Raw genomic sequence first — 10,615 nt, 5'->3', positions numbered from 1 at the left:
TACCTAACTTGTTGAGGAAATCGCCTCTCATTCATTTTGAGTTACAGCACTTCCTCTCCTCCTCTAACTATATGGAGAATAGCCTACTGTTCCAGTATTCACCGTAGGCCCAGTTATAATGAGTGGTGGAAAAAAGAGCCCTGTGCCATTTAAAATGCTAGACTTGGTCACTGTGCAGGATATTGTAACCAAACTGGTGACTTCAGAAAGGTTGTTGAAAAAGAGCATATACTGTGTTTCATCTCATTATGCATTAATTTTCTGTTTTTTTTTGTTTTTTTTTTGTTTTTTTTTTTTTGTATCACAATGATCACTGCATTCATTTTTCCTAAAAAAGTATCTTTTGCTCATTCTAAGTATTATAAAAATGAGCAGTGCACCCTGTGCTGAACAGAATTGTTATTTGTCATCATGACTTGATAGTGACCATTTGAGTTTAAAATGCAGCCGGAAGAAAATTCAGCAAGGTATAAAGCCAGTGTTCTGATCCAAGCATAAACTATTTGCATGATCTATTGTTTTGCATACAATATTACATTTTGAGCCCACAAATATGAGTATCAAATTACACAATAAGATTTTTGCACTTTAAAACTGTGAAAACTGAGTCAAAGCAACTAACGGCAACAAGTTCCCAGCTGTACCTATGCGTGTGTGCGTGCGTGTGTGCGTGCGTGCGTGCGTGCGTGCGTGCGTGCGTGCGTGCGTGTGTGCGTGCACGTGTACAGATGTGTCCACTTACATGTCTTGATGTGAAGGATGAGCATTTGCCCAACAATAACAGTTAACTGTCACCACCTAGTGGTTAAATAAGTTTTAGCTGAGTGAGATTAGTCACCTATACTGCTTGTCTTATTTTCTAATCTAGACCAGTAGTCTTCAATTCTGACTCAAGTACATTTTATCTAAATGAAAATATCTTATTGGATGCACTATCTCAATTATGTCTCAGTTTATCATATGTAAAGCTCACATGGTTGGTGGTAAAATGGCGTTTTATATCTAAAACAATCTGTGTCCACGTGAGCATTTTAGCACTGGATCAATAATTATTTTTGTTCACATTAATACATAAAACAGATTATAAAGACCCAAAGACAGGTAGATTAGCAGCAGCAGTAGTAATACCTGAGTTGAATGTTCAGTGTGGGAAGAGACTTACAATATATATGTTTTTGCATATGAAATGACGGCAGTGGTCATTGTCATGCAATGACTAGCAAACATCAGGCCAGAGAGAGCAGTAGCATCAGATTCCTGTGCAGTACTAATGTGTCTAAAACCTTGTAAATCCAAGAGCAGAGAGGATTTAACGTTCATAATACAATCATTATCCAGAATTCACCAAATGCGTTTGTGTGTTTTGTCTGGGTTCCTGCCCATTTTGGAGTTGAGGACAATGAGATGGTGGATAAAGCAGCAAAAAGAGATTTGAAGGGTGTGAGGAGTCACAATATAAACATTTGTAACAGGGAAACTAAAGTGATAATTAAGGAACAAATCAAAATGATGTGGCAGATTGAGCGGAACAATGAAGAGTAAAAGAAGATAACTTGTAAAAATAAACCATTAGGTGGAAGTGCAGGGTCCAGAAGATGAATTAGGAATAACAAGATTAAGGAATGGACATTCTGATTTAAACAGTTCTGTCTATGTGACTGGAAAGCATAATAATGGAAAGTGTCAATACTGTGGAGAGGAAGAAACAATGGACTATGTTTTATGGTGTTGCCGGGAGTATTACTAAAGAGAGAGGTTTTAAAGAATGCACTAAGAGATTGGAGAGCAAAATTGCAAAGTTGGAAAAATACTAAGAAAATCTTCAGATGGTAAGTGTTGGAAACTCCGTCTAGAGTATTTAGGATCAATAAAACTAATGAATAGAATATGAGGAAATCAGTATTTGGTATTTATTTGTTTTGTTTTCATTTGGTTTCATTTTTATTTTTTATTTGTTCCTTTCATGGTTCATTCTATTTATTGAACAATGACTACACTGATGGTAGTTTTTTTCTGTTGGTAGAGGGTAGATCTATAGCCCACACTCCAGATCAGTGGTCAGCAGTAACGCATCCAAAAGCTGTTTGCCAACCGCTAATAAATCCAAAAGAATAAGAATAAGAACATGCCAAAAACGTATATCACATGACCATTCATGTAAACTGGGCATGCACGTGTCGGTGTAAACAGGAAGCAGATTTTCAGGTACAATGGATTCAGAGCTGGCAAATGGAGGCTAGGCTACTGGCTGGTGGCCAGAGCATACTGCACACAGCCTGTGTGGGACATCTGGGGGTCAAAATGACATCCCGCAGTCTGACTCATTTGTCCCATCTTACTGAGTCAGTGACTGGCAGTGGGATTACTTTCAAAGTATCTTTGAACTCTTGGATGATGAGTTCATGATGCATGAGTTGATAATCAGGAATGAGCCCAAAAAGGTCCAAGGGCACACTGTTCAGTGAACAAGTAGGTGCATATTTGCAGTTTGGTATCACTCACTCATAAAGCTCACCATGGGAGAAGAATTTCTGTACAAGTTTTCCATCATGGTCAGTCTGTTTAGAAGAGATAGACTCAATTGTGAGTGTAAAAAATGCATGTCATACATAAGGTCAAAATAATTTTGCTTGCTGAGCCATGGAGGCCCTTTCACACCACACACAGTGCTTTACTTCTTCATTCATGTTCCAAGCCACTTATCCAAATGAGGGTTGAGGGGTACTGGAGCCTACCCCAGCACTCACTGGATGGAAGGAAAATACCCTGGACAGGCCACCAATCCACTGAGGGGCAGACCCACACATTCTAACCTAAGGGCAATTTAGTATCTCCAATTCATTGTGGTGGACAGCGGGAGGACAAGAGCTGCCAGCAAATCCACTCAGACACAGGGAGAACATGCAAACTCCACACAGAAAGGACCACTAACAACTAATCACTGACCTCTGTGCCACAGTGCCACTGTTTTGACTACCTTAAGATGCATTGCATCACTGACTTATCCATAGCCACACCCTATTTAACTCACACCATAATTAAATTCCTTTAAATACAACAGAGGTCTAAAGACCTCTGTTGTGGTAGTCTTGCAGTATTATTAACTTTATGGTTTCCTTCTTGGTCTGTTTATCTGCTTGGCCATCTGCCAATTTGTCTGTCATTCTCCTCATCAATTATCCACCACAATGGTGATATGTGTGAGACACTGGGGATGTTACTGTGTGTGTATGTGTGTGTGTGTGTGTGTGTGTGTGTGTGTGTGGGCACACATGCACACATGTCTGTTTATTCCACTGGACACCATCACGTACATGACATAGCAAAAGCTGCTTATCAGACAAGATCCTGAATTACTACATTATTAACAGCTGGTGTTATCAACAAACACACACACACACACACACCCACACACACACATGCACACACACACGTACTTGTCCACAGCTGGCCTTTTTTCTCTTCAGCAGTCAATATTTGTTGTTACTCAATTTTGATATGACATGGAACTAAACAGAATGTATAAAGGTACATTTTCCTCAAGCTTTCTTGCTTCATTCATTTATCTCTCTGTCACACACACACACACACACACACACTCCATCTTTGTCGCACGCTTTCTAGCCATACATCTCTCTCTATTGCTCTGTTTCTTCCTCTTTTTATCACATAGACAGAAACACACACATAGCCCCAAACACACATACAAACACACGCAAACTGAGCGGCCTCCCAGGTGAGCAAACAGTGTGTTGTTGTACTTTGGAGTATTGGATCAGTCTGTGGAGCGGCAAGTTCAGGCTTCAGCTCTATGGTATAAAATAGAAAAAAACAAAGTGATCGACAGTAACAAGATGGCCCGGGTTTGTTTGCTGGCCTTCACCGCTGGGTTACTGCTGGAGATGTGCGGGCTCGCGGCTGGAGTCACTGAGGAAAACACAGGTAAGTGTTGAGGGAATGGGTATGGATTGAAGAGGCAGGAGGGAGCCAAAGGCCAAAGACATGAGGGTGGGGAATACAGGAAGAGCCTGGTGGTCAGGCAGTGGACTGATTTTTGGATTGATCTTTGGATTGCCCCGTTACCAGAAGGCAGAACTTGGGTTAAGGCAGTTTTTCCTTCTCAAAATCTTTTAAGAGAACATTTGACACCAACAGAGTTGATGTGTGCTTGTTTTCAAAAAAAAATCTCCATCTTCAGTCATTTAGTTTCTATTTTGTCTTAAAATGTTCTTTTTTGCAAAACATGTGAGAGGAAGATGAGATAATCCCATTTGTTTCCCATGCAGTTTCACCCTTTTCAGTAGTTTATTCTGGGCACAGCAGATCAGCATTAGAGTACCAAGAAAATTACACTTGAGCTGAGAAAATTCTGGAAACATGTTGAGTAACATTGGAAAGTTTTGTTTGTTTGTTTTAAGAAACATAAAATTTCAACACTGAATATGACTTTGTTAGATGGAGACACACACCTTCATACCTAGAGATAATAAACTATGTCCATGAGATGAGTGCACTCTGCCCTTCATAGAATATGACAAGCCCTGAGAATATGGCCATGTTGAATGAAAATAATGGCCCCATATGGACTTTTTGTTTAGGGTAACAAAAATCCTTGGGCCAGCCTTGAATATTAGATCTCACCATGTCCATGTTCAAACTGTTTGATATCAAGAGTATGAATGTATTTAAATTTATGATATTATATATCAGCACACAATATCGGCTATCAGCAGTTTCAGATAAAAAAAAATAAAAATAGTGGAATCAGTATAGGTCTTAAAAACATATATTGGTCAAATGCTATCTTAAAGTAACTTGAGGACTGCAGATAGAGAAAAATACCAGAGTACAGTTGTTTAAATCATCCTCCCTTTGTCTTCTGTTTTGTTTTCAGGTTCTGTGTTTGTGTCTCAGCAGTCGGCAGCTATGGTTTTACGTCGTTTTCGGAGGTACAACAGTGGCGGTCTGGAGGAGCTGCCCTTTAAAAACAAAGACAACCTGGAGAGGGAGTGTAAAGAGGAGGTCTGCAATATGGAGGAGGCCAGGGAGGTGTTTGAGAACGACGAAAAGACTGTAGGTGGCGCACACACATGAATTCAGACATGCTTAGTGACATGTGTTAGTGTGTTTGGGCATCAAGCAAAGAGGTTTGTCACTAATCTGTCTGTTTCTCTTTCAGATGGAGTTCTGGGTCAATTACACTGGTAAGCACAACTGAATGACAGCATGTTGTAAAAAATTGAGCTGCATATGATGAATAATGGTCACCCTTAAAGCTGTGTGTGTGTGTGTGTGTGTGTGTGTGTGTCCATAGATGAGGACCAGTGCCTGTCAAATCCTTGTCAGAATGAAGGTGTGTGTGAAGATGGAATCGCCTCCTATGTTTGCTGGTGCACATCAGACTTCAGTGGAAAGAACTGTGAGATAGGTGAGTTTAACACACTGGATTTTAATCCTAGACTGGATCACAGAAATGCTCTTAAAGCTAGATCAAGCAGTATCATAGGATTTTTTTTAACAGTAAAATGACAACTGGCAATGTAAAAGTCATTATAGTAATAGTAATACTACTAATAACATTTATTTGTAGCACCTTTAAAATAGAGATACAAAGTGCTTTACACTCTAGGTCTTCTTTCCTGCATACAGTTCACAGTCAGCATGTTGTTATTTCCTGGTGTGAACTTTCTAAACTTTTGGAGTGGCCCTAAAATGAGCTCCTCCTCTGCCCTCCTCAACACCCCCTCGCTGCTTCAGCTTCATTTAAGTGTCTCTGAAACCACACATGCTGCACACAAATGCATCCAAATTTCTGATCTATCTTACAAGCGCTTCTGTCGCTGCAATCAGCGATGAAGCCACAGCAAAAGTTAATTCCAAGCAGCTATCCTTGTAGCTGAAGGTCTGCAGCTTCATGACATTTCCAAACTGGAGGTCAGAGACAAAATAATCCAAGTAATCTGACAGAAGCCTTGAAAGAGTGAAATGCTTCCACCCAAAGCACACATTATCATCAGTTTTGTGAAAGGAGATGCAGGACTGACTGTGTGTGTGCTCTTAACACCCTCTAGTGGTCAGAATTCGCTTACTGCAGGTTTAGGATAGAGCTTTACTTGTAAAGGCAACCTAAGAAGAAAATTTCGCAAGTTCTTAAGAAGAGCTTGCAAAACATAAAGTCTGATAGAGAACTGGTCTTGAGCTAAGCCATGTAACTCCCTTGTAACATCCCTTATTTATTCACCTGCTCCATGGCAGGTGAATAAATGCTATTTCAGATTCCTAGAGGTATGTAACCAGCGTTGTAAACAGCTTTTATTCAGTATGCAGATGTCCTACACGAGTTGTGTCTTTATCTGCTTCCTGATCCCAGAGTAGTTTGGATGAGCATACATCCACTTGTTTCATCCAACAAAAATTAAATCTAATATTCTTTAAGTGAGAGACTGGTAGCACTGAGCGGTAGCGTCTTCACTTTCATATCAACAACCCAGAGTTTTTTGTGGTTCATGGGGCAAAGACACTTAGTCAGCAAATGAACAACCATATTACTCTTCAGTTCAAGTGTAGATAGAGCATCTATTGATCGATCCGTAGATTAACCTCTTTTTTTCTTGCTTGTTTCCAGAGGTAGCCAAGCAGTGCTCAGTCAACAATGGTGGATGTTCCCATTTCTGTGCTATGCAGTCAGGTCATGTTGTGTGCCAGTGTGCTGCAGGTTACACACTTGGTCAAGACAAGAAGAGCTGTGAGCCTGCAGGTAAAATAAGAGGATCACTGCACAATCCACAAACCACATACAGTTGTATTCATTTTTTATTATTATTATTATTATTGAGAAAGTAGTGTATTTGTTATATTCTTGCCTTCCTGATCACAACTGTTAATGTATTACATACTAAATGATACACTTTATGACGCACATTACGTTTAGGCCGCATACACATTGTACATATTTTATTAATTGTGGAGCCTAGAGAAAAGGAGATAAGCATTCATTAGGTAAGTGTACTACACCCCTTTCATCACATGTGAACGATACAATACACTCTTTATGGCCATACTAGCATATTAAATCTGCTCTAGACAATTTTTAAGGCAAAATTATACACCCATATTATCAGTCTATATCACACTAGATCATCAGTACATTACAGTAGGCTGCAGTGAAGAAGAGCGTCCCACCAACCGCTGACTGAGACCATGTAAATTCACCCTCTTGGCCCAAATAAAATCCCCTGTACACTGATGGTAATGTACAGTATGGAAACTCAAGAGAGAAATATAAAGATTGCTGGCTTCGCTGGCCTCTTGTGCCTTTTATACCCCTTGGTATAAAGCATTACAGACGGGTAAACATAAACATAAGCATGATGTTTACAATTTACTCAAGCATTCCAAACCATGTGTGAATTTTGAAGCCAAGGCAGAGGTAGCTTCGGAAACTTTTCCTCTTATTCCATCTAGTGGCTGGTTCCAGAACAACTCCAAAATACTTCCCATTTCTTTACAAGTCAGTAAAGCCATAATCCAGCTTCTCACCAAAAAGTCCACCTTGGCTACACCATTTCTTTTGTTTTGGTTCCTTAATCTCCAAAATATGGTGGCGACCATAAAAACACAATTTCCTTTCATCCAGTCAAACCTGATGGGTGACACCAGGCTCAGTTTGTCCACTAAAATTACAATGTTCAAGATTATTGCCATCAGGTACCATGATTCCAAGGTATTACAGTCTGTAAAATTCAAAGAATTACCTCTTGCTGCCTTTTGGTACCATCAAAGTGCAGATTTGCCAAGTGCAGCTTTTATGAGTGGGGGCTGACTGTGGTCTTGGAGCTAAAACCGGAGAAGTGCTGTTAGAAGATGCTCAGTGTTCCTCATGTGAACAAGGGTGAAGTTTGTGGCATTGCCATATCTAACCTTACCCTCTTCTCCTGACAAACATAGGCTTCTAAAATTACAGAGATATAGTTATGGCTATGGCAGCAACAACAAGACTGCTAGGTAGTGCTTCATCAGGCATGGACAAGGGTCTTCTTGCTGCAGTCTTTTCACTGTGGAGGGTCCTCTCATTGCAGCTCCAAGGCTGCAGACATCCTCTATTGGATTTTATAAAAGTCTACATATGACTAGGCCTGCCTTTACAGAAACTGTCCATTCAAGGACCACACCAGTGATTTTGCATGTTTAGAGTCATATCTGCTAAATTCATACTTTATGTTTCTGCTAATCTTTTCCCAAAGCAAGCGGTCACATTTTAGAACTCAAGTCAAGTCAAGTCATGTTTATTTCTATAGCACATTTACAACAGCTGACCAAAGTGCTTCACAGTAAAGAACAAATGCACATGCACATATCATGTTTTCTACCTGTTATTCAATTAAACCCATTTAGCCCATGCACCACCCCAAGACTCTTGCATGGCCACTGGAGGGCCAGTGGGTGTGTGCAGGGTAGCAACAACCTACAAGCTACAGCTGTGGAAAAAAAAAAAAAAAAAAAAAAAATTGATATATCTTTGAATCTCTATATTTTATCTCCATTACCCCTCAGAACATTTCTCCTGTGGTATCGTGACCACCTTGAACGTCAGGTCATCCAGCGGGACACACACCCCTAAAATGAAATCCAACGGCACCCTGCAGGACACGCACTTTGACTTCAATGACACATTCTCATATGAAGACTACGACCTCCCGGTCAATGTTTCCAATCCGCTGAACTCCTCTCTGGCCTCTGTACTAGAGCCACGTCTATTAAACTCTGCTGTGAGTGCCACGCCAACCCCAACTGAGGTTCTTGCGAACAGCAGCGAGGTTAGCAACGTCTCAGACACGCCCTCTAGTGACACCACAGACAAAAAGCAGCTGCCGTCCTGGGCTTTCTACGCCACAATGCCTACCATCACAGAACAGCAAAACGAGGACAAGAGGATTGTTGGGGGCAATGAAGCTAGTCCTGGAGAGATCCCCTGGCAGGTAAGGAGGGATGCAGGTCGGAGAGAAGGCAGGGAACGCAGAGAGAGAGAAATAACAAAGAAGGCAAAAGAGAATGGAAAAAGAATGGATGCGGTTGGGTAGGTGAGATAAGGTTATGCTTTTATTTACTGCAAAAGGTGTTACCTGCATCTACTGGCCAAATATAAAGGTATAATGGGAAGCCACTCTAGTTAACAACAGCTACTATCTAAATGTATTCACAAGGCAGAGTCGTCACAGCAGAAGAGATAACCAGGCAGGAAGGAGGATGGAAGGATAGACTGGCATGGTGACAAGATGGAGAATGAAGCACAGCATATACAAGAAAAGAGAAACCGTCCTATTCTCTGTTGTTATTCTGCTTATTTGATTATGTTTTGTTTTCCTGTGTGAATTTGCAGGTAACCCTGATGAGCCTTCAGAAACAGGAGCCTTTCTGTGGAGGCTCGCTGCTTAGTGAGGTGTGGGTCATCACCGCTGCCCATTGTCTGACAGAGGGAAAAACTGCTGCAGGAGGCTTCTTCGTCAGAGTAGGTACGGGAAAAAAAAAATCCTTATCTCATTCTCTATCTCTTAAATATAGACTATCAAGGGCATTATCTACTTACAGTTATTTTAGTTAGTGGCTTTAAATTATTATAGTTGGCGTCATCCTTTTTCTTAAAGGGTAGTTATCTTTTTTTGAAACATCTTTTCACATAAGGAGACACAATAAAGGATTTCACAATTCTTGCACTTGTTGAATATCATCTCCAAATTTTAACACACCTTCCACAATTTTAGTGATTTTCAGTGATCTTGTTGATTGCTTACACCATAACGTACACCTCCTGTCCTTTTCTAAAGTTCTTTTAGATTATGTTCATTATTAAACAAAGATTGTTTCAGCATGTTTTCAACGAAATCACATTGTGAGGCTATTCTGTCAACTCAATCCCTCCATTTAGGTGAACATGATCTGCACAAGTCAGAGGGTACAGAGAAAGACCATTTTGTGGCAGAGCAGATCATCCACCCACATTACAATGACCAGAGGTCACAGTACAACCACGACATTGCCCTGCTGAAGCTCAGCGCTCCTGTGGAACTGTCCAACCAGCGCCGTCCCATCTGTCTGGGCCCAAAGGACTTCACGGAGACCCTGCTAAGGGAGGCCAGTACCTCCCTGGTGAGCGGCTGGGGAAAGCTGAGGTTTCAGGGCCCAGAGGCAAGAAAGCTGCAGAAGCTGGAGGTCCCCTATGTTGAACGGACTCGGTGTAAAGGCAGCAGCCGAGAACAGATCACACGCTTCATGTTCTGTGCAGGTTACCACAGCGAACCGATGGATTCGTGTCAGGGGGACAGCGGAGGCCCCCATGCTAGCAATTACAAAGGCACTTGGTTCCTGACAGGCATCGTTAGCTGGGGGGAGGATTGTGCCAAGGAGGGAAAGTATGGCGTCTACACCCGCGTGTCACGTTACTACCCGTGGATCAGTCAGACCACAGGGATTCGAATTAGCTCATAGTGACAACACAAAATGTGCAAAGCTATCACACACACACACAGCCAGTGCCTTGACTAAAATATGTATGAACAGTACAAGGCCAAGAAATCAGCAGTTCATATATGTAATGTCGAAAAACTAAGCATTTATC

The 10,615-nt window shown here is 41.1% G+C and overlaps 1 protein-coding gene across 1 annotated transcript; it reads left to right on the top strand.

Annotated features, from left to right (window-relative positions):
• Nucleotides 1-3,836: 3,836 nt before the first annotated feature.
• On the top strand, nt 3,837-10,504 carry f9b (coagulation factor IXb). Its single transcript, XM_030069038.1, has 8 exons — nt 3,837-3,942; nt 4,895-5,073; nt 5,180-5,204; nt 5,315-5,428; nt 6,626-6,757; nt 8,554-8,978; nt 9,380-9,512; nt 9,926-10,504. Exons 1-8 carry the CDS (start codon nt 3,855-3,857, stop codon nt 10,483-10,485), a joined length of 1,656 nt encoding a protein of 551 aa, XP_029924898.1. The 5' UTR covers nt 3,837-3,854; the 3' UTR covers nt 10,486-10,504.
• The last annotated feature ends 111 nt before the right edge of the window (nt 10,505-10,615 follow it).

Source organism: Myripristis murdjan, chromosome 14, assembly GCF_902150065.1.
Source record: "Myripristis murdjan chromosome 14, fMyrMur1.1, whole genome shotgun sequence".
Classification (NCBI taxonomy): Eukaryota; Metazoa; Chordata; class Actinopteri; order Holocentriformes; family Holocentridae; genus Myripristis; species Myripristis murdjan.
Note: the sequence above shows the minus strand (reverse complement) of the source record. Positions and strands in the feature narration are given on the sequence as shown.